The 25012-nt window shown below is 48.6% G+C and overlaps 1 protein-coding gene across 1 annotated transcript in view; it reads right to left on the reverse strand.

Moving 5' to 3' along the window:
• Positions 1 to 18353, reverse strand: part of DISC1 (DISC1 scaffold protein) — a 332069-nt gene extending 313716 nt beyond the window's left edge. The window contains exons 1-2 of the mRNA XM_040242744.1: positions 17380 to 18353; positions 7705 to 7774 (exon numbers count right to left, since the gene is read on the reverse strand). Of these exons, the coding sequence (XP_040098678.1) occupies positions 7705 to 7774; positions 17380 to 18288 (979 nt within the window). The 5' untranslated portion in view covers positions 18289 to 18353. The remainder of the gene's footprint in view (positions 1 to 7704; positions 7775 to 17379) is intronic.
• Positions 18354 to 25012: the final 6659 nt, after the last annotated feature.

Here is a 25012-nt window from a genome sequence, read left to right on the forward strand (position 1 = left end):
GGCTATAAAAAGGGACACATTTCAGTCAGTTCTAAAGAGGTGGATGAAACTGGAGCCTATTATACAGAGTGAAATAAGTCAGAAAGAGAAACACCAATACTGTATATTACATATATAGAGAATTTAGAAAGATGGCAATGACGGTCCTACATGCAGGGCAGCAAAAGAGACACAGATGTAAAGAACAGACTTCTGGACTAACTATGTGGGAGAAGGCAAGGGTGGGGTGTTTCGAGAGAACAGCATTGAAACATGTATATTATCACGTGTAAAACATATGACCAGTGCAAGCTTGATGGATGAAGCCAGGCACGCACAGTCAGTGCTCTGGGACAACCTGGAGGGGTGCGGTGGGGAGAGAGGTGGGAGGGGGCTTCAGGATGGGGGACACATGTGCACCCTGGCTGATTCAGGTCAATGTATGGCAAAAACTACCACAATATTGTAAAGTAATTATCCTTCAATTACAATAAATAAATTCTTTTTTTTAAAGACCTACTGACCCAAAATATAAAATAAAAAGTGCTGCAGTTCAGCTGGTAGAAAAGTGTGACCAAGTTCCAACTAATCAGGGAGAAGAGCTGGGGGAAGAAAAGATTTTTTTTTTGTTTGTCTTGGTGTTTTGTACTCAGAAGCATATAAAAACTTGGAGCTGTCAGTTTCCATCAGGAGTAATGGCTGTGGCCACACCTCATGTGGTCCTTGAAGGGCAGACCAATTTCCTCACAATCAGGGAAGCAAAGCAGAAGCCAGCTGGGAACCCGTGACGTGGCCATGAAGAGGGACATTCACTCCCCTGAGCTTCTAGCCCCAGAGTGACAGTGGGGGCAGGGGGTTAATATTCCACACTCAACACCAAGACACCCAGCTGGAACATGGCGGGGAAAAGTCATTATGCTGAAATATATGTTTTAGTCTGCTACAAATGAAAAGGATGCGCATCCTATGCAGACAGAGGTCTGTGCACAGAGCTCCAATGCCAAGCAGGTGCTACATAGCTGACTGTGCCCTCGGCACACGGAAAGCCGCCAGCACACAGACCTGCCAAAACACAGTGATGCTGAAAGCCGCCATCAGCTGAGATCTCTGCCCTTAGTTCACAGAATCAGAAACTCTTCTATAAACAGGACAAGAACCTGAGACAATGTAATCAAGAGAAGTAAATGGCATTTTACACATATTCTTTATCTGCAGCATTTGTCTATATGTATCACTTATCTCCCAATTTTTCAGTTTTTACCTAAAATAGGAGGCAGACACAGGAGCTTCCACTCTTGTGAGAACGATGCTAAAGATTAACATTGAATCAATGCAAGTGCTCAGTTCCTAACAGCCTACTGCTTTTAGATAAGATCATGGACCATTTTCCTGATGCATCCCCAGCAGGAAAACCTCATTTGCTCCTCCCCCAGTGGTCACATGAATGAGTTGCCAGAATCCACAACCTTCCTAGCTGGGTTTTGTCCCCCCAACTGCTACACAGCTGTTTTCCACATTGGGATGCATGATGCTCTGGACCCTGCCAGGTCGGAGCACATGCTGGTCCTCTCTGAGCAGCACCCAGGGTCTCGCCCAAGAAAGGGGTTGGTGACAGTGCATCCTGGGAACTGGCCAAGATCCCAGCTGATGGTGACCTGGCTGGTTCGTGCACTGGCATTTTTCATGAGTGCAAAGGATGCGATCTCCTGATGGCTCAGCCATAAAGAATCCGCCTGCCAATACATGAGACGCAAGAGATGTGGGTTCAATCCCTTGGTCAGGAAGATCCCTTGAAGCAGGAAATGGCATCCTGCTCCAGTATTCTTGCCTAAAATGTTCCATGGACAGAGGAGCTTGGCCAGCATGGGGTCGCAAAGAGTTGGACACAAGTGAGCAACTGAGCTCAAAGCACACAAGGATGCAGTCAGTCGAGTAACACCTACTTGAGATTTGAGCTTCTGTTTTTGTGCTTTTTAATGGAAGCCTCACTATCCCAGGACCAGGGGAGACACTCAAGGGCCACGGGGGGTGAGCCGTCTGCATAATGGGTCAGAAGGATGCTGTTTCCAGATGGGGGTGCAGGGAGAGGAGGCAAGGGTGTGGGCAGGGGGCTGCAGACAGAAGCTGCACCCACATTCACACTGGGGTTCCAGGTGCATGCTAAGTTGCTTCAGTCATGTGACTCTGTGTGACCCTGTGGACTGTAGCCCACCAGTCTCTGTCCATGGGATTCTCCAGGCAAGAATACTGGAGTGGACTGCCATGCTCTGCACCAGGGGATCTTCCTGACACAGGGAAAACTCGCATCTCTTGAGAAGCCCTGGGATTCAGTGTAGCTCTTTCCAAGGCAGAACATGAAACAGCACAGGCTGCCAAGAATCACATTTTTGTTCTGGGGTAGCCAGAATGGGGTCCACCTCCCGTTGACTCTGCTGTCCTGTGGATATAAAAATGACCAGATTCTACTCAGTCTTGTTTTTTGCTTTCTAGACTCAAATGAAATACAGTGAAAAGGAACCCGTGAGTTTTCACCATGCTCAGTCACATTTGTAGTCCCAAGACAAGAATGCACTAGATTCCAGAAGCCATGGGTGGATGTTTAGAGTGGGCCCCTGGGAAAGAAATGGGTGTCAGCTTGGATGATTTGCACACTGTCACCAAGGAGCCACTGTGGATGGAGGAAGCTTGCTAAGGAAAGAGTTCAGGAAAAAAGAAGATGACCAAAAAAAAAAAAAAGAAGAAGAAGATGACAGCAGTTTAGACAAGAGCTGGCCATTTTCATGGTTTCATGTTTGCCCTCTGCTTGGATCATCTTTCTCTGAATGCCTCACATTTTATTGTGCTAGAATTTTGTCACAGTGACTACTGGTTGAAACACAAGGAGAGAGAAAGGAATTCAGTGCTGGCCACTCTCCACTGCAAGAAAGAAAGTCTAGGCAAGCAGGAAAGCCAGATTGCTCCACGGCACAGCAATGCGGGCCACCGAAGAGCTGAAGTCACCACCTCACGGCCTCCTTGTGCATGTGTGATGTGGGCACCAGTGGACACGCATGGCCAGGGGATGTTAGAGGCCACAAATCCACACGGCAACCACTAGGACAGTAACCATATCAAACACCGCAGTCCACACTCTCCTTTCCTCCCTCCCAGTACATCGCAGACCCGGGCCTCTCACCCCCAGTCCCTGGATGGCAGGCTCTCCCCCGTGGGACGCCCAGGCCTCAGCTGACATGGGACAAGCGGTCAAGTGAGGAAGCCAAGGAGCACGTGGAGGCTCTAGGAGAGAGACCCCAAGAAAATACCAAACAGCAACATCTGTTTCACCTCAGTCCTGCCAGCTTTCCGCAAGAATATGAGAATATAGCAACCTTCCTTCCCTAGCGAGGGAGAGATGTCATTAGAGATCTGAGAAGGTTCCCCACTGGGCATCCACAGGTAAATCTGTCAGCACGTTAATGAGATAACAAAACATGGAGCTTTCCATTCTATGCTCATGGCTCATTTCCCTGGAACACAAAGTTGTTATTACAAGTGAAACTAGAAAGAAAGAGAGAAAAGCAAAAACATAAAACAAAACAAAGGGGGATAAGATCACCCTCTACATGCTCCTGGCAAACCTTGTGGACATTAGCAAACCCACTCCCTAGAGACAGCGCACAGCCACAGAGCAGCTCCTCTCAGAACAAGGAGAGAGTCCACACAAAGACTAAATACTGAGTGGCAAGGACATCTCAGCAACCCTGAAAATGTTTATTAGTAACTCTGGATAAACTATCATAGATGAGAAAGGAAGCTTTATTCAGCTCTTACATCAACAGATTTCATGACCACAAACTCTCCACCTCAACCTCCCTAATTACTCGGCAATTAGTTTCAGTTCAGTTCAATTCAGTTCAGTTCAGTCACTCAGTAATGTCTGACTCTTTGTGACCGCACGGACTGCAGCCCACCAGGCCTCCCTGTCCATCACCAACTCCCAGAGTTTACTCAAACTCATGCCCATTGAGTCAGTGACGTCACCCAACCATCTCATCCTCTATTGTCCCCTTCTCCTCCTGCCTTCAATTTTTCCCAGCATCAGGGTCTTTTCAAATGAGTCAGTTCTTCACATCAGGTGGCCAAAGTGTTGGAATTTCAGCTTCAGCATCAGTCCTTCCAATGAATATTCAGGACTGATTTCCTTTAGGTTAGATTGGTTGGATCTCCTTGCAGTCCAAGGGACTCTCAAGAGTCTTCTCCAAAACCACAATTCAAAAGCATCAATTCTTTGGCGCTCAGCTTTCTTTACAGTCCAACTCTCACATCCATACATGACAACTGGAAAAACCATAGCTTTGACTAGATGGACCTTTGTTGGCAAAGTAACGTCTCTGCTTTTTAATATGTTGTCTAGGTTGGTCATCACTTTTCTTCCAAGGAGCAAGTGTCTTTTAATTTCATGGCTGCAGTCACCATCTGCAGTGATTTTGGAGCCCAAGAAAATAAAGTCTGACACTGTTTCCACTGTTTCCCCATCTATTTCCCATGAAGTGATGGGACCAGATGCCATGATCTTAGTTTTCTGAACAGCAAGTAGTTTATGACAACTTATTCATCACCTGCTATGTGCCAGTCCATGCTCTGGGCCCTGCAGAGGTCCATTTCAGATGCTACGTGCTATCTAAGGGCTTCTCAGGTGGCGCTAGTGGTAAAGAAAAGTGAAAGTAAAAGTCCCTCAGTCGTGTCCAACTCTGCGACTCCAGGCACTATACAGTCCATGGAATTCTCCAGGCCAGAATACTGGAGTGGGTAGCCTTTCCCTTCTCCAGGGGCAATTCTTTACCAGCTGAGCCACCAGGGAAGAGCCCACCTGTCAATGCAAAAGACCAGGAGAAACGGGCTCGATCCCTGGGTCAGGACGACCCCCTGGAGGAGGGCATGACAACCCACTCCAGTATTCTTGCCTGGAGAATCCCATGGACAGAGGAGCCTGGCAGGCTGCAGCCCATAGGGTGACAAAGATGACAAAGAGTCAGACACAACTGAAGCTACTTAGCACACACACACACACACACACACACACACACATACACACACACACACATGGTCTTCCCTGGTGCCTCAGTTGTTAAAGGATCTGCCTACAATGAGGAAGACCCAGGTTCAATCCCTGGGTTGGGAAGATCCTCTGGAGAAGAAAATGGCAACCCAAGTCAGTATTCTTGCCTGGAGAATTCCATAGACAGAGGGGCCTGGTGGGTTACTGTCCACAGGGTCACAAAGAGTCAGACATGACTGAATGTACTTCACAGCCACACACATAACAAGCACACATAAGCTAAGTGGCTTCAGGCACGTCCAACTCTTCGCAACCCCATGGACTGCAGCCTGCCAATGTCCTCTGTCCATGGGATGCTCCAGGCAAGAATACCAGAGTGGGTTGCCATACCCTCCTCCAGGGTATATTCCTGACCCAGGGATCGAACCCCCATCTCCTGCATTCTAGGCAGATTCTCTACCACTGAGCGACAAAGGAAGCCCTTAGATAACAGAGCTGGTTTCAAATCTCCTTTCAAGGCAATCAGACACTGGGATGGTGTCTCATAAGCAATGGTGGCTCTTCCAGCTCTTTGCCCTTCCAGTGTATCCTACTCACCCCTCCAGGCCCAGTCATCTTCACCAGAAGGGACAGGGCCCATGGACTGAGCCTCACTGGCTAGACTCAGCTGCCGCTATACCACAGGTCTGATGTTCCAAGGAAGAAAGTCCTACACCATGTTTTCCTGGGCATCAGCACGTACCTTAATCGCCTGGAAGGCTTGAGGAAACACAGAATGCTGGCCCACCCCCAAACATCTCCTTCGGGGGACAGCGACATACAAACAAGGAAAATAAACAGGCAGAAACACTGAATAAAGTCACCTTTCTTCTTTCAGCCTCCCTGTGAGGTGTGTCCTATTCAACTTCTCCCCTGAGGTGTTTCAGAGACATTTGGAGAAAGGACTAAAGAAGTGAGGCCTTCATTTAATGAAGCCCATTGGGAGCACCGCATCCAGAAAAGGTGAGGGTTTTCTTGATCAGAAAAAGAGGGTGTGGTTTTTCACCTGTGTCTGAAGCTTTGCGTGTTACAGAGAGAGCTGTGCCGTCAAAGGAACCAAGGCACAGCCCTTGGAAGAGAAAATAAAACCTGTGCCAGAGTGGGAGTGTCAAAACCTAGGTGTCTCCCACTGACAAAAGTCCCCAGGGACCCCTGGGTCTGGGAATAGCTCATCTGCTCCTCTTTCACCCACATCATCCTCCGCCAGGCATCATTCTGAAATCAAAATGTCCTGTCAAAGCGGAGTGGCAGAGTTTAAAGAGCTCCATCCCCAAATTCCTCTCCTTCCTCCCAAAGCCAGTGGTGAACAAGGACCCCAGACAGCATCAGCTCTGCTCCGTGTGTTTCCTACAATAGGATTTGCACCCTCCTTTTGGGAGTCACTTGCCCCATTCCTGTAGCACCCAAGTTCCTAATGGTCGGTGATGTACTCTCTGGGAAACCAGAATATGGCCCCATGAGGTTGAAGGCCAAGCCTCAAGGCTAACCAGCTTCTAGGGGAACCTTAAATCTAAATTATCTCCAGGCCAGTCCTCGCTGTGCCAAGCTTGGTTATCACCAGCACAGTCCTCAAGTTCATCAGTGCCTGGTGGAACAAGAAGTCCTCTAAGGCCCCCTCTTATCCCCCAGACCCAGCATAAATGACTGTGAGATCTTGCAATTGGTACCCAGGTCCTTAAGATCCTTCCCAATCCAACCAGACCTGCAACCTTTCTTTGACATAGTCAACCCAGTGTCCACTTGGCAGCCATGATACTCTCGTCCACTTTGGCCTGACTCCTATTTGGGTGCCTCACTCTGGTTTGGGTTTTTTTTGCTTCTGACCAACTCTTCTGTCTTCATGTCATGACTTCTTTCCAGCTTGACTATTTCAAGCCATCTACATGGGAATTCAATACATCCGAGCCCACTCAGAGAGACTGGCATCATCTCTTAAGCTCATCCCAACTCCTACACCTGGTCCCCAAGCATGTGAAGTCAGAAAGCTCCACAAGGGCTCATACTCACAGGCATCCCAAGGCCAGAAACTGTATTCTCTTACTCCCCTATTCCTGCCACAGTGCTGGCCACATAGTAGGTGTTCACCAATGTTTTTTAATGAATGAATAAAGTATAGCTACATCACAAATTGGAGCTTCCCTGAGTGGCTCAGTGATAAAGAATCCACTGGCCAATGCAGAAGAAGGGGGTTCAGTCCCTGGGTCAGGAAGCTCCCCTGCAGGAGGGCATGGCAACCCACTCCAGTATTCTTGCCTGGAGAACCCCATGGACAGAAGAGCCTGGTTGGCTACAGTCCATGGGATTGCAAAGAGTCAGACACAACTTAGCAACTAAACAACAACAACAACATCACACCTTAGACAGGTAGATGATGACTTAATATAACTCTTATTGTGCAAGTACTCAGAGTGCTTCTAGAAAATCAATAAGGTTATACTTATGACCCAAAGGATTGTTCCTCCCAAACTGCTTTGAAATTCAGAAAACAACGGTGCTGTAAAATAGTCAACTGTTACTGAGTGCAGGTGATCAGGGAACAGATTACACAATTCATTTGCAGTGTGGAGGATACAGGTGAATAAGGAGGGAAAGTGAAATTGCACATTATGGGAAGAGAAGAAAGAATCAATAAATAAGGCAAAACTCACCCTTATCATAATCATCTTCTTCAATCGCTTTATCTTGAAGTTTCTGAAGCTTTAATCTTAAGGATTTTACCTATGTTGGTTTGAAAGGGGAAAAAATGAAAACTGAATTACAATCTTGTTCACACAAACTAATTCTGTTACAGTTAAGAACACTTAGAAACTATTTTGAAGCTGAACCACGCTATTCTCCTTTAAAAAAAGAACCACAAATGTACATTTTTCCAATGCCATATGCATTCATTTCTCCAAAAAATAGTTACATGAAGAAAAAGCGTAATTTGAGCATAAAACCAAAAAAAGAGTTGGAATGTCATTTTTAAACAAAAACATCACACTGTACCCTGATCTGTGTGAAAAATGCATAATAAAAAGGAATACAAATTTCCTGACCTGACCAAATGTTTTCTGTTCAAAAGCATCATATTAAATTTATGAAAATAAACACACCAACATTAGAGGAGAAACCAGGAAAAGAAAACAATGAACTTCAACTCAGCAGGCTGTCCTGAGGGCTGGGTGAGAATGAAAGACTTCATCAAAGAAGTCCTAAGGATCTTTCCATTATAGAAATGGGCACCGTCTTACTTAACCCAAATGTAGACTTAAGGCTGGTCTTGCCCAGTGGCGCAGCAGTGAAGAATCTGCTTGCCATGCGGGAGCTGCAGGAGATGTGGGTTCGAGCCCTGGATCCAGAAGATCCCCTGGAGAAGGAAATGGCAATCCACCCCAGTATTCACGCTTGGAGAATTTCATGGACAGAGGAGACTGGAGGGCTACAGTCCATGGGGTCACAAAGAGTCAGAGTGAGCAACTGAGCATGAGAATGAGACTCAGTGATCCCATCACTTGTCTGAGAATTACCAGCACATTCATTTCTCATTATTTCTCTTCTCAACAGGAAGCTCTGGGATTTTCTGAAGGGACATTCTTGGTCCATCGATAAATGGATTTAATCTTGCTCCCTGGAAACCAGCTTCTTGCCGTCCTTTGCCAGTTTATACCTACCTCTCCTTCCACACCTCTTTCAGGCGTCACCCCCTCCAGTCCACGTTAGATGTCCTGCTTCTCTATTGACAACCTCACCTGTGCTCATGATCTGAACCATTTTGCAAATATTCACTCTTAAGTGTCAGGCACTGTTTGAGGGGTTACAGATACAGCACAAAATTCTTAGCCCTCTAGCCTTATCAATTTTGTGTAAGAAGACAAAAAATAAACATAATAAGTAAGTTTTACAAGGCCTTAGAAAAGGATTAGTGCTAGGACAGAGGAAAAAAGCAGAACCATGTAAGGGGGGCCAGGAAGGCTGGTAGATAGTTGGGTGGCAATTTTAAGTAATATCTCATTGAGAAGATGATATTTGAGCAAAGATATATGAGTGGTAGGGCTTCCCTGGTGGCTCAGTGGTAAAGAACCCGCCTGCCAATGCAGGAGACATGGGTTTGATCCCTGGGTCAGGAAAATCCCCCAGAGAAGGAAATGGCAACCCACTCCAGTACTCTTGCCTGGAGAATCCTGACCCTGAGGCTCTCTGGGAGACACGTGTTCCAGCAGAAAGCAGAACTGCCACAGAAGCTGCAGGCAACAACTCCCCAGGCACCACAGAGTTAACAGGAGCCAGCCATGCCTAAAGAGTCTTGGTTAAAGGGGGAAACTGTAGCACAGGAGGTCAGAAAGGTCATGAGGAACATGGGATGAAGACATTTAAGAGTTCTGATTTCCAGGACTTCTCTGGCAGTCCAGTGGTTAAGACTTAGCCTTCCACTGTCAAGGGCACAGGTTCGATTCCTGGTCAGATAACTAAGATCCCACATGCTGCTTGGGTGTGGTCAAAATAAGTTCTGATTTCACTCTGGAGGGCTTGGGAATCTACTGGGGGACGCTGAATAACAGAATTCATGATTCAATATATGTCTGACGTTTCCTCCTGACAGCTGTGGGTAAGGGCAGAAGCCAGGCGGCCAGGGAGGAGGGCATGGAAATAACCCAGGAAGGAGACGGTGGTAGCCTGGATTCTAGCAGGAGCAGTGAAGATGGGGAGAAGTGATGTGATTGTGGACATACTCAGAAGACAGTTGGTGGAAGACAGACCCACCAGATTTCACCAACAGATCCCGTGTTGGGAGGACAAAGCCAAGAGGATGCCAAGTTTTTGGTGTGAGCCACAGGAGGATGGAGCTGCAACTTTTCTTAGTACCTATCATACCAGGCAACAGCTACTGTTGTCTCATGTGGTGTGGTGTGGGTGGTGTGGGTGGTGTCATGCGGTAAGGTGTGCTGTGGTGTGCTGTGGTGTGCTGTGGTGTGCTGTGAGTGGTGTGGTGTGCTGTGAGTGGTGCAGTGTGGTGTGAGTGGTGTGGTGTGTCGTGTGGTATGGTATGGTGTGGTGTGGTGTGCTGTGGTGTGGTGTGGTGTCTGAGCACTCCATCCAACCTAGAGCATCTAGAGTGTAAGGGCCTCTTTGTATCCATGTAGAAAACGACAGCGCTCACCCTGATTTGGCTCTTCGCTGCTCTGGGCTCATGGAGGCATTACACGGCCCTCCTGTCCGTGTTCCGCTTCACGGGGTGTGCGTGGAGGAGACAGAGGTGGCTTGTGCTCTGAGTTGCTTTTGTGGATCCCTCAGCCTTCTCCTCCTCGTCTCAGGGACTGTGACCTGAGTGGTCACCACACCACCCCACCCCACACCAGGCCCTGCACTCAGGGGTGGAGCAGGGCCCCCAGCCACCCCTGTGGAACATGATTCGTAGGCTAGAAACACAGCTGTGTTATGTGAAGCCTCTCCTATAACACTGTCTGTTACTAACCTACTGCAACCCACCCAGCCCCCAAGCCAGCCATGAGGTGTACGCTTAGCAGTAGGCGCGTGATTTCCAAGTTAATGACAGAATGAATGAATGATCAACCACATTTATCCTTGAGCTGGTCCACATGACAAGTGCATATTTCACCAGGAACTTAATCTTCAATGGGCTTTCCTTGTGGCTCAGACGGTGTAGTGTCTGCCTACAATGTGGGAGACCCAGGTTCGATCCCTGGGTTAGGAAGACCCCCTGAAGAAGGAAATGGCAACCCACTCCAGTACTCTTGCCTGGAAAATCCTTTGGACAGAGAATCCTGGTAGGCTATAGTCCACGGGGTCACAAAGAGTTGGACACAACTGAGTGACTTCACTTACTAACTTACTTAGTCTTAAATAGTCAGGATGGAAGACAGGCTGAATGCCCAGCTCAACTGCCATGTGAAGTTATAGCATCACCACAACCACATGAGTTGATGCAAAAGAACCACAGGAAAGAAGGTCAAAGAAAAATTTGCAGCCAGTGCCCACCTCACTTTACCCCCTTCATCCAACTATCCCTGTAGGACCCTGAGTTGCTGCCCTGCGTTATGTCTGAATGTCCATCTTGGCTGGAAGCACAGCCACTAATGGGCATGTCTTATCCAGCCACACCGCCCATGTGAGGCAGGTCCTTTGTCTCCTTTTCCTCCAGCTCCACAACCTCAGGTGGGACCCAGCACTCAGAGTCCTCCCACTTACTTCCCTCCTCTGCACCCCAGCTAGCATGTCCTCTCACCACAATTTTCTCAGTTCAGTTCAGTTGAGTTGCTCAGTCATGTTTGACTCTGCAACCCCATAGACTGCAGCAAGCCAGGCTTCCCTGTCCATCACCAACTCCCAGAGTTTACTCAAACTCATGTCCAGTGAGTCAGAGATGCCATCCAACCATCTTATCCTCTGCCATCCCCTTCTTCCCCTGCCTCAATCTTTCCCAGCATCAAGGTCTTTTCAAATGAGTCAGTTCTTTGCATCAGGTGGCCAAAGTATTGGAGCTTCAGCTTCAGCATCAGTCCTTCCAATGAGTATTCAGGACTGATTTCCTTTAGGATTGACTGGTTAGATCTCCATGCAGTCCAAGGGACCCTCAAGAGTCTTCTCCAACACCACTGTCCAAAACCATCAATTCTTCGGTGCTCAGCTTTCTTTATGGTCCAACTCTCACATCCATATGTGACTACTGGAAAAACTATAGCTTTGACTAGACATACCTTTGTCAGTAAAGTAATGTCTCTGCTTTTAATATGCTGTCAAGGTTTGTCATAGCTTTTCTTCCAATGAATAAGCATTTTTTCCCAACCCCTGGTAATGTCCCAGGGTGGCTATTTATAAACAGTATAAAATACAGTCGAGTCTCATATGTGGTCGTTAAGTTCCATAGAATCACTGGGAAAGCTTAGTTAGCAAATACTGAACCACTGTTTCCAGAGGGAAAATAGGGTTAGGTCACAATATTTTTGTCAACTGATCAATATATAACCTTGTTTCATGTGTGTTTCAGTTTAAAGATACTGCCTGTGTATGCTAAGTAGCTTCAGTTGTATCTGGCTCTTTGTGACCCTATGGACCACAGCCTGCCAGGCTCCTCTGTCCATGGAATTCTCCAGGCAAGAATACTGAATGGGTTGCCATGCCCTCCTCGAGGGGATCTTTCTGACCAGGGATCAAACCCGAATCTCTGATGTCTCCTGCATTGGCAGGCAGGTTCTTTACCACAAGCACCACCTGGGAAGCCTTTAAAGATTCTGTATTTAATATTTATCTCTGCTTCATTAACATTCAGCTCACAACTCACACCTGAAAGAGGCTGATCTAACACACGTACTTTCTCCACTTAGGCACACGGCAGCCTTCTTGTGCTTACAAGTGCCAGACAGCACTGCCAGTCCTGTGCTTGGGAACCAGCTGAAAGTGCCCTCACCAACAAAAACAAATCAAAGGTGGGAAAAGCGTGGCATTAAAATTTAACTGAATCACTTTGCTGTACATCTGAAACTAACACAACATTGTAAATCAACTATACTTCAGTAAAAACAAACAACATTTTTTAAAAAAAACTGTATATCAAATTAAAAAAAAAAAAAAAAACAGGCCACCTAAAGTACACTAGTTTACAGTCTGAGCTGAAACAAGACCTCAGCTAGACCATGCATGTTGGGTGGCCCAAATTTTTAGTCATTCTGTGCATGTCCACAAGGGATTCCATGAAGGCTCAGCAGGTAAAGAAACCGCTTGCAATGCAGGAGACAAAGGACACTCGAGTTTGATTCCTGGATCAAGAAAATCCCCTGGAGGAGGAAATGGAAGCCCACTCCAGTATTCCTGTCTGGAAAACCCCAAGGACAGAGAAGCCTAACAGGCTATAGTCCAAAGGATCCCTAAGAGTCAGACAAGACTGAGTGACTGCACGCCCACAAAAGACCAGGGAAGCACTGTGAACCCTGACCTTGGACTTGAGTAAGTTTTAACAAGTGAGTGAATTCCCAAGTACAGAATCTGCGGATATGAAGGAGGGACTGTATTTAACAGGAGCTAAAATTCAAATTCCTGAGATTTTCATTTTCCTTAAGGAGAGAGAAGAGGGTTAAGGAATTAGAATACAATATTTTAAAAAGCGTCAGAACACTAGAATCCCAATCTTTGAAGGGATCTTTCTGAAGATCCTTAGCTCAACCCTTCCCCAGTTCTTCAGCCCAAATGAGCAATCTGAGGTTTCCGCACAAACATGATGGAAAAAGCAAGGCCTCCCTCATCAAGCACAACTCTACTGTCGGGAGCCTCTTCCTCCATCTGAAGCAAAACCTGCATTCCTGTAAGGCCTTCGCCCTGGACAGAGTTCCTTTTGTCACTCCGTGACCCAGAATAAAGGTCATCCCTCTTCCACACAACAGACATGCAAACCACTGGGAAGAGCACCATGTTACTCACTATCCAGGTGCTGGATAAACAAAGGCACTTACACTGCAGAGCAACTGTGTCCAGATCCTATCATCTGAGACAAGACGTGAGTTTAATTTGAACTGTAGGGTGAGAAATGGAATATTTCCTGCCATGTCAGTAAACATGGATGTCACAGTCATCACTGATTGCAGCCTTCCAATGTGAGCCAGTGAGCTCTGAGGGAACTCAGGAAGGAAAAGATTATCTGTCAGCTCGCAGCCATCAGACTGCAGCCACTCCGTACGGTGAGCCCCAAGGAAGCTCAGAATGTGAAAAACACAGAATACCGGCCCCAGACAGCTGAGGTGAGTATCAAAGGAATGATTTCAGTGAGCCCAGACTCTTGCATCTTCCCATACATAGAAAAGTGCTAAACTACTTAACCTGGGATATCTGGGTTTTGTTAATTAACAATAATCTTTTGATGTTCAGACTACCTTCCCTTTGTTGCAAAACTTCTATATAACCTGGCTCCCCCTCTTGCCTCCTTGGAGCATCTCTCAGGGTCACTTGAGATGCTATCTCCTGGGCTTAAGCACTAAAAATTCCCACCAAATAAAACATAACTCTCAACTTTTAGGTTGTGAATTTTTTTTAAAAGGTTGTGAATATTTTTTAAGTCAACAAGGAAGAAGAGTGAATTCCCCTTTTGACTCAAATTCTCTTCGCCTGAGCCATTTCTCTAATGAGCAATACTCTATAACAATGAGCAATATTCTGTGTTCTTACTGGGCATCAGAACCAATCTGAAGCACTGCACATGGACCAGCACTTTTCATCCTCACGACAATCTATGAGGTGGGGACTACAGTTACCTCCAACTACTACAAGAGCATCTTGAGGCACAGAACAATGAAGGAAATGACTTCGGGTCACACAGCAAGGAAGTGAAAGCAGCAGGCTACCAGTCAGGCAGTCCCGCCAGCATGCCAGGAGTACAAGCCCCCGGGGGACCCTCCAGAAACCAAGACCCCATAAAACAACTCTCCAGTGGCTTATAACTAATTATAAGAAGAGATATATCTAGGGTGTGTTTCATTTCTTTTTAAAACTAAAGATCATGGAATCTAAAAGGTGAGCCAAGGTGGTTTTCTGCAACCACAGCCCCTAGAATTCCAGCTCCCAGGCACCCCAGTGTCCTGGTAGTTCAGAGACTGGCATGGTAAGTCTGTGGCCCCCAGAAAGCATATCTGCTCAGGGTTTCACAAACTCCAAAGTATCAAAAAATCTAGGCCAGGACTAGATATCCTGGTCTATATCTAGATACATGCATGCATGCTGAGTCACTTCAGTCGTGGCCAAGTCTTTGCAACACTATGGACTGTAACCCACCAGGCTCCTCTGTCCATGGAATTCTCCAGGCAAGAATACTGCAGTGGGCTGCCATGCCCTCCTCCAGGCGATCTTCTCGACCCAGGGATCAAACCCAGATGTCCTGCGTCTCCTGCATGGGTAGGTGGGTTCTATGCCACTAGCACCACCTGGGAAGACCCCTATATCTTGGTAAGAGGACTTTAAAGGAAAGGAAAACCTGTTGGTTCTAGCAAACCTCATTGTGGGCTGACTACAGCAGACCTACTGCCAAGTGATTTTATGCTTGGTTGTCTAGGAGGAAGGAAGGCTGGTCTTTATAACCACATTGTACTTCTGCTTGACCTCTGTCAAAACTTGGATGTTTGAAATGCAGATATGTTGCTGAGATTTTTCTTAAAACATTTTGGAAATAAAGTGTTGAAAACTGGCACTCAGAGTCCAAAAATCACGATGGTGCAAACCTCCACTGAGTGTTTGGATCCTTGTGTGTGTGCCTCTCCTTATGCCTCAGACATTCAATCCAAGAAGTCTATCAATTAGATTCCTGCAGCCCATCTTACCAAGATAAATTATTTCACTAAAACCAAAATTTTAATCAAGCACCAGGCAGTATGCCAGGCATCAGGCATCCAAAAATGGCTAAGAGAAGTGAGCTGGAGATAAAGAGCTCGTGGTCAAGTGAGGAACTTGGACGGTGAACAACTGATTATTAAAGTGATGAGTGTGTCACAGAGCACATCCAAAGGGCTGTGGGGAGGGATGGAGGGAGGGATTCATTCAGTCTCAGGGTGGGGGGAAGGGAGGAGAGGTCTCACAAGGAAGTGGCTTTGGAGCCACACTGAAAGGAATAAGAAGAGCCTAGCAGGTGGCACAAGGCAGGAAGCTCGCTCCAGGCAGAGGCCTGAGACCCAGGAAGAGAGAGCAGCTGAGCCGGAGGAGGAAGGCACTGAGCAGCTGCAGCAGGTCGGGAAAGGTCTCCATTGTCAGGATGAGGGGTTTGGAGACCATCCTAAGGGAAGTAAGAAGCCACCAAATGTTTTAAGCCAAGGAATAACAGCATCCCAGCAGTATTCCCAAAGACAATGCTGCTGACCTCGCAGAAGAGGAAGTGGGGAAGAGAGACTCTGGAGGAAAGTATGTCAGGACCCCTTACCAACTTGGGTGAAACATAACAAGGATTTGAACCAGGCAGGGACCGTGGCCGTGGCCGTGAGAGTAGATTAGCAGCAGGACTGGGGGCACTTAAAGATGGAGCAGAGGTTGGAAGGGCAGCGGGGAAGGTGCTGAAGAACCTGCAGCTCCTCTAAGGAGCTGGGTGCATTCTATTAGCTCAAATCAACAGTTACAGATCAACAGTGACACCCGTTAGGACTGGTTTAACGGGTAAGACAGTGGTGTCAGTTTTGGACATGCCTGACTCAAAGATTCCACACCTCGCCTGGGAATACCGCACACCGCACTGTTGCTTGCACACTGGCCCGGCTGCTCTCTCTCCCTGGGTGATAAATCTGGTGGCCGGTCTGGGACAGGGCAAATAGGGACGTGGCTGGGACTTCAGGCCACAGGCGAGGGGCTGAGAGCAGATGAGATCAGTCCCTCGGAATGAACATGAACCTCACGTTTTCAGGTCCTCCTGCCAATCCTGATGAGAGAGGCTCCACTTCCCTACGTACATGTACCTACACCACACACACACATGCATACACATATGCACATGCACGCACGTGTGTGCACATCCACATATGTGCACACGTGGACATATGCACACACACGCACACAGATATACATGTGCACGTATACATGCGTGCACACCCCAGAAGGAAAACAGTCTTTCAACAGGACTAGTCAATGGGTCACCACACCACAAGGCACCTCCGCCCAGGTTTCCCGGGGAACTTTCTAGGGTAGAACAACCCCGCCTCCTCCAAGGTGGACCCACCCCTCAGATAACTGGGTGGCCAGCAACACTGCAGTGTCAGGACTTACATCCATACAGTCCACCCCAATTTCCAAAGCACTTACATTCCCACTGGACCATAGAATAACCCTGTGTGGTGTGATCATCTCTAAACAAGGAAACTAAGGGGCTGAGAGGTTTAGGAACCAGAAACAGAGCCCCCTGATTCCATGTAGGGAGCTCCCACAGCTGCAGGGGGAGATGAGCTGTAAATGCAACTCTGGATTGCCCCCAATCTGGAGCATCACCACCTCTCTATCACTCATCCGTCCACACACCAGCCAGCTCCAGGTCCCCTGTTCTGTGGTCCTGACCTCCCGCTTCAAAGAAGAGTTACACTGAGCCAACCCTGAGTCACCCATGCCAGAAACTGCAGAGGAGCCTGTGGCCCAACAAACAACAACCTGAGCATCCAAGGGACAGACAAAATGAGAACAGATTTGAGTTCAGGCTGAAAGAGAAGAAGCAGAGATGGAGCAACATCTTTTTGCAGCCAACCACCAAAGGTGCTGCCACATTTTCCAGTGGGAAATCAGTCAACCCCAGAAGCGTCGTTTCTGGCCCTCTACCTAAGACTAATCTGAGCCGTGACCATCCCGCGCCCGAAGGCTGGTAAGACACCCACCTCCAGCCGCCTCCGCTGGCCCTGCAGGCAGTGCAGCAGCGCTGGCTCACATCTGCTGAGCAGGGGGTCCCACTGGTTTGCATCCACAGAGCTGCTGGCTTCAAACCACAAGGGATCCAGGGAGCAGGAGGAGGCAGCATCCGTGTCCAACAATGGAAGAGTCTGGCACTCCAGCGCAGGGCTGCCCTCCAAGGTCTGGGCAGCGTCTGCCAGGCCCTGAGAAGCCTTGAGAGTGAAGGGGAGAGAGAGGAGCCGAGGGTGCTCGTGGGGTCCACCTGAGCTGGCAGCCTTGGCCTCCATCTCCTCCAGGCTCTGATGAGGGCCCTCAGCCTCTCTGGAGGGTGGGCAGCCTTCTGCTTCTCCCCGTTCCCCAGCAGAGCCCAAGGAGAGGCGAATGAAACTAAAGCTGGAGGTAAAGACATCCTGAGAGCTGGCAGGGACGGAGGGGGCCTGAGGGCCACTTCCGAGGCTGCAGCTGGTGTCACTCATGTCCTCCGGGGATGGACAACCTTTGTTCCAGGCTTCCCGGCAAGGACTCGGGGCCTCGCGAGTGTCCATGGACGACAGCTCCCCTCGACAGCCAGTGGCCCTGGGGCCACTCAGCCTGCTGAGCCTATTGGGCAGGGCAGTGCCAGCTCGGGGCTGAGCCCCAAGAAGCCCTGGGCTTCCTCTCACGGCCGCCAGAGCTGGTCCTCGGTGCCCCACGGTCAGAGCCGAGGCGGCTGTGCTCCTGGGAATGAGGCTCCCAACTGAGCGACCTCGACACTGGCCTCCAGGGTCAAGGCCACACGGGCCGGCCCTGGACTCAGGGTGGTGAGACTCCTCGTCACGTGCCCCTCCCTGGGCCCGGAACGGAGCGCCCACTGGCGGGGAGAGGAACCTGATCCTGGGCCCAGCCGCGCTTCTCATGTAGCCTGGCCTCCGTGCCAGTCGCCTCCTCCGAAAAGACGCTGCAGGTGGTGAACAATCTTGGCTGCCTGGAGAGAGAGAGAAAACATCATCATAAACACACACACACACACACACACACACACACACACACACCCCTCTCTGGCTCAGCCAGAACTGGAATGGAAAACAACCCCAGGCTCAGAGGTCATCCCTTGGGCATCTGTCTAACAGAGATGCTGGCTCAGTGGTCACCAGGCCAACCTGGTAAAGAAACTGATGATCCTCAGGAAGCGGCCCCGGGGATGTGTAGACACAGCCCAGTGTCCCAGCTCCTCTCTTCAGCAGAGCAGCTGGCACAGCTATTATGCTAACATGTCTCAAGCACATCAGCAGTTCCTTCTGAGCCTCCAGCATCCTGCCTGTTGATCTTTTAAGTGCATCCGCGCTTTCATCCTGGAGTGGCCTGGGAAGCAAACGAGCTGAAGCCGAATGCCAGCGCACTCCTCAGATTGAGAGCCAATCACCTACTCTGGCTACTCTTAAGATATACGTATGGTTTGGTTCCCTGAGTTTTCCACGGCTTTGCGTGCCTGTGGGCCGTGGAGAGCTGACTGAGACCCTACGCCCATCAACTCATCTCACAATGAATTATAGGAGGCCCTGTGTGCTGTGTTCTCCAAAACAAGGGCTGTGTTCCCCTCCCAGCTATGCGAGAAGGATAGAGACAATAAAACTGCTGATGCCTCTCAGAGGCGATGCTATAGCAGCTGACAGCATACATAAGGTTCGGCACCTCATTGCCTGGTTCAAACCACATTGTGCCATTTCTTGCTGTGTGACATTTCAGAAGTTCCTTAGCCTCTCTGTGCCTCAGTATGCTAATCAGTAAAATGGAGATATCAACAGTACTTCTCTCCTAGGATGGTGGTGAGCATTAAACTAAATGAGTGACTACAGGCAGACCCCTCAGAACAGTGCCTGCCACTCAGGATAACTGTGATTAAAGTGTTATTAACAGTTACTATTTTGATATTTTGTAGCACCTCATTACTCATCACTTATCCTCATCTGCATTAATTTCCATAGCTCCCGACCAAAGTCATGTGAATCAACCAGGAATTGTAACGTTTCTTTCAGTTAAGGAAACAGGCTCAGAGAAATCAAACCCCTGCAAGCGGCTGAGTCTTGGGGCCCTGCCACAACTCGAATCAGACTGGATGGAAGATGTAAGAGCAGACAAGGTGAGGCATAGCTGTGTATCAGGCAGCCTGTGCTGAGAAGTGGAGCATAGCTCCCCACCCCTACTGGGTCCACACATCTTGCCCTGCCCTACCTCCCAGAATACAGATGGTCTCAGATTCTTCATCAGGTAAACAGAGAGTGCCAGGCATCCAGGATCCCACTGTGTTATGACCATGCCATGCATTTAAGTTGCTTGATAAATGCTGGATAAATTAATGGATGTGAGGATATATAGAAGGAAAGTAGAATGGATGGATGGATGGACTGGGGCCCCTCTGACCCCAAATCACATGCTTTTTCTATATCCTTTACCTCCAAGCACATCACTTAGGATGACAACTTGCAATGACAAGAAGTCAAAGAAAGGTTTTATCTTTTCTTTTTTCTTCTTTTTCTTTTCTTCCATCAAAGTTTGAACTGGTGGAAAAGAACATGGCAAACAGGTGCAGAAAATGTACAGAAGGAATCATTAATGCATCATTTTGGACCACTCACTAGGATAGCTACTCTTAAACACATACACAGAAAATAACAAGTGTTGATGATGGTGTGGAAAAATTGAAACCAGTGTGCTCTATAGAAATGTACACTTATGGAAATGAAAAATGGTATAGCTGAAAAGAGTACAGAAATTCCTCAAAAAATTAAAAATAGAATTACTACATGGTCTAGCAATTCCACTTCTTAGTATATACCCAAAAGAATTGAAATCAGGTTTCAAAGAGATGACTGTACCCCTGTGTTCATAGCGACATTATTCACTATAGACAAAGTGGAAACAACCCAAGAGTGCCTTGACAAATGGATGGATGACACATGGTCTATCCACACAATGGGAAATTATTCAGCCTTATTTAAAAAAGGGAAATTCTGACTCCTGTTACAACATGAATGAACCTCACTCTTGAGGACATGATGCTCAGTGAAATAAGATAGTCACAAAGGGACAAATATTGTTTGATTCCACTTATATGAGATACCTGTAGGAGTCAAATTAATAGAGACAGAAAGCAGACAGATGGTTGCCAGGGGCCAGAGGAAGGCAGACGGCTGGAGGTAGAAGAATGTTGTGAGCTAGTGCTCAGGGCGGACAGAGCTTCAGTCTGGGAAGATAACAAAGTTCTGGAGATGGACAGCGGTGACAGAAACAAAACAATGTTAATGTCCTTAATGACACTGAACTATACACTTAAAAATGGTTACAAGGATAATTCTCTGTTATATGTGTTTCACCTCAATAAAAAAAAAAATTATTTTTAATAGACCAAACTAGGTCACTATGCTCTGTGATCCCAAAGAGACCCATCCTTTCCCTCATTGCTCTTGCCATCTGAGGCTGCCCCCTGCACCCGGAGGTGGTCAGCACAGGGCTGCAGGAGCTCAGGACAGGGCAGAGGAATGCCAAGAAGAATTAATTCTCCTCTGCCTGTGAAACTGGCAAAATATTTTTTGAAGAACAAGGAATCCAGAAGGAAGCAGAGAGAACACTGAATTCTGGCTTCAATTACCAAAGGAAAACTATTCAGCAATTTCATACCTTCAAAATGGAGTCCTGTGAAATCTGTATTGTCTTTTGGCTTAAAGAGACTTTAAGCTAATTTTTTTTATGCAAGTCCAATCACACAAATAACTCTTCTGAAGTTAAAGGAGCAACGTTAAGTAGAAAATAACTTGTTTGAAATTTCACTTTTTTTCAAACGCCTGTAGAAGCTTGGGTCTGAGTAGCCCTCCGTAAAGCTACTCAACCAAGGGTCTGAAACCTCCCCAGGCCGGGCCCAGCTGCCATCCAAGCAGTTCCCCAATGGGAGCCTGAGTTCCTGGGGGGAGGAGGGGTGTCCTGTAAAATGCCATCAGGCCACACTGTTCATCAAATAAGGGGCTGAGAGGTAGGGCTGGGGAATGGGAGTAGCCCAGCCCCTGAATCCTCCTGTACACCAGACATCCCCCCAGGTGTGAGCCTTCCCAGAATGTGACCCCAGAAACAGAGACTGTCACATGCTATCAATCCTAAGCCTCCAGAGAGGGCAGAGGAGCTGATAGCGTTGGATCTGGAGGTCACCTGCGGAATGAGCTAGAAGGATTATACGAAACCCGTAAGGAGCGCATGGCTGCTCTGAAACCTTTCTCCACTTATTTTTAAAATTTTTTTTTTTAGGACATTTATGATGTCTTTCTGGAGAAGGAGATGGCAACTCACTCCAGTATTCTTGCCTGGAGAATCCCCACGGACTGAAGAGCCTGGCAGGCTGCAGTCTGTGGGGTTGCAAAAAGTCAGACATGACTGAGCAACTTAACACACACACACGCACTTGATGTCCCTCTGTGCGTGCATGCTAAGTCACTTCAGCCATGTCTGACTCTTTGTGACCCTATGGACTGTAGCCTACCAGACTCCCCTGTCCATGGGGTTCTCCAAGGAAGAATACTGGAGTGAGTGGCCATGCCATCCTCCAGGGGATCTTCCCAACCCAGGGGTCGAATCCTCATCTCTTAAGTCTCCTGCATCAGCAGGCAGGTTCCCAACTGGGAAGCCCCGTCCCTCTGACCAGAAACTAATTGTTACTTATCTATCCTGCCTGAAATCCCCGCTGACATCCAAGCCCAGCCTCCACATCCTGCAGTAAGGAAGGCTTCTAATGCATTCAGCCCTTGGAGAGACAGAGTCCTTCTGGCACCCTGCTGCAGTCAGCTCTGGAAACACAGCTTCAAGTGGGCAGGAAGTCGACTATGGCAAGACGAGGGCAGGACCTGAAGCCAGCTGTGTCCTCTGTTCTGTGTAAACCCAAAGAGGGCTCCAGTCTGCCCAGCTGGCCCCAGACAGGGCCTCAGCAGCCGTCTCCTTCCCTTGCAGCCTCACACTCCACAGCAGCTCCAGGGCGGGGAGCACAGTCCTCTCGCCTCTCCATGGTGCAGATCGGCAGGTCCCTGCTTATGCGGGATCCCATCTCCAGCTCCATCCACCCAGTGAGCTCTGAGGCTGAAGGGAGTGAAAGACGAGGGCTGCGACTCGGCCCAGATGTCACGGGGCTCCCACACACAGCCCACATAAGCTACCCAGGAGCGTCTGCTTACATAATTTACGCAGAAAATGGGAGAAACCAGTGTTTCCAGCCAGGTCGGCAAGGATCCTGCTGCCCCACCTCTAAGGCTCTCCCTTTATCCATCAGCTACCTTGTCCAGGTCACCCAGCTCACAGGCCTTCACCAAGAGTCCACATTCATTAAGAGTCCCTATTTATTAACACCCAGCTCTGTCACTTATTCTCATTGGTGTATATAAACTGTTCTCAACTTATGCTATAAATAAACTCCATGCGATCCTTACAACAGCCCCCCGCCCAAACCCTAGTATACAGAGAAGGCATCTAACATACATTGACCAGATCATATTCACTTTTGAGTAGGAAATCTAAACTATACAATTTAAGAAAGCATACTCATGAATTTACTTGGAAGACCTTAAAGTCAATACCCAAGTTAAAAATCTACAGAAAATGCTCGTGTGGGTTTGGGAAAGTTGCTCGGTGATGCTAAGGCCCCATGGGGAAAGCACTTCTGCTCCGTCAAGGGGAAACACAGGGACTCGGAGGCACTGCTGAGGAAGTGTAGAATAGTGAGAGAAATAGAAGCACGTGATGACTACAAAACATGACCTGTGTATAAATATACAGTGGAAACATAAGTGAATATACTCTTTTCATGGAAGGCATTTTAATCCTATTTTTCATGGTCAAGGCATAGACTTTTATAAAATGTTCAGGTTACCAGAGGCTCTGGATCATAAAGAAACCACACATCCCTGAGGATTAACTTGTTTCCCAAGAACCAGAATCCAATCATATACATTAAGCACAAACACTCAACTGAGCACAACTTCATCTTTCTCAGACAGTTCAGAGAGCACCTGGGGATTCGGAAGTGCCTCGGGGTCACTGTAATAAGGATCTGGTGAGCAAGACAAGTGCTGGAGAGAAATAAATCAAGCTTTAATGCATTTCCATTTTAATTGTGCGATCCACGCCAACAAAACCTGTCCTCCCTGAACACAGGATACTGGATGGGGACGTATCCCCACCCTCAGACTGCTTGTGATCCAGCACGGGATGTAAGTCATGTACAAAAACCGTCCCAAGATGGAATGACTAATCAACCACAGAGAATGGAGAATTCCATATGAAGTTAACTAGTGGAGTTACCAGAGAAGGCAATGGCAACCCACTCCAGTGTTCTTGCCTGGAGAATCCCAGGGACGGGGAAGCCTGGTGGGCTGCCGTCTGTGGGGTCGCACAGAGGCGGACACGACTGAAGCGACTTAGCAGCAGCAGCAGCAGCAGCAGCAGTGGAGTTCCCTGGGGCTTCCAGGTGGCGCCAGTGGTAAGGAACCCACTTGCCAATGCTGCTGCTGCTGCTGCTAAGTCGCTTCAGTCGTGTCCGACTCTGTGCGACCCCACAGACGGCAGCCCACCAGCCTCTTCTGTCTCTGGGATTCTCCAGGCAAGAATATTGGAATGGGTGGCCATTTCCTTCTCCAATACTTGCCAGTGCAGGAGGCGTGAATTCGATCCCTGGGTCGGGAAGATCCCCTGGAGGAGGGCATGGTAACCCACTCCAGGATTCTTGCCTGGAGAGTCCCATGGGCAGAGGAGCCTGGCGGGCCACAGTCCACAGGGTCACACAGAGTCGGGCACGGCGGAAGCGACTGCACACACACAGTGGCCTTGCCTGGTTGGCTCAGTTGTTGACCCTGACAGGAAAGCAGAGGGCTCTCTGAGCTCCAGAGTTCTCCTCACTGTATGAGCCACCCCAAAACTCACCTCCTGGAGTTAAAGGGAGGGTAAGGTGAACGCAGACCGTTCCGGGAAGACAGGACAACTCTTATAAGCAACCTGCGCCCGAGAGTCCCCCCCATCAGCTTGACCAGAGCCTCCTGGGCTGTGAGACTTGCTCCTTCCCTGTCTTCCTGGCAGGCTCCCCTGCCCCCTCCTTGATCCTCAGGGGCACCTCCCTAACCTCTCCCACGTCCCGCCCCTCTGAGCGCCTGCCTCTCAGAGGACACAGACCCTGCCCTTGAGGGAGCATGGTGAGCTCTCAGGGCCCCTGCCCTCCTGGGAGGGGGCAGTGGTGATCACGCAAGCACACGGAGGAACAGAGACAGGGAGGGTGACGGGCGGACTGGCGGTAACAGAGCCCTGGTTTTGGTCAGTGGGGCCTTGAGATCTGACGAGTGTGCGGGAGGCAGGGAGGCCATGGGGGAGGCTGCTGGGAAGATCCTGAGAGAGGAAGGGACGGAGATGCAAGGGCAGATGGGGGACCCTGGTGACAGGCAGGTGGCAGGATGGAGCCAGCCGCTGCACCCGGCTGCACCGGGACTGGCTCTTTGTCCTGGGAGTGATCTCTGGAAAGAGGCGGAACCTGATCGGCATGTTTTACGAGATTCCCTCGGTGGAGAAGAGACCAGGCAGGAACAAGAAAGGACACAAGGACACCAGTTAGGAGGCACC

Source organism: Oryx dammah, unplaced genomic scaffold (genome assembly GCF_014754425.2).
Source record: "Oryx dammah isolate SB20612 unplaced genomic scaffold, SCBI_Odam_1.1 HiC_scaffold_6, whole genome shotgun sequence".
Classification (NCBI taxonomy): domain Eukaryota; kingdom Metazoa; phylum Chordata; class Mammalia; order Artiodactyla; family Bovidae; genus Oryx; species Oryx dammah.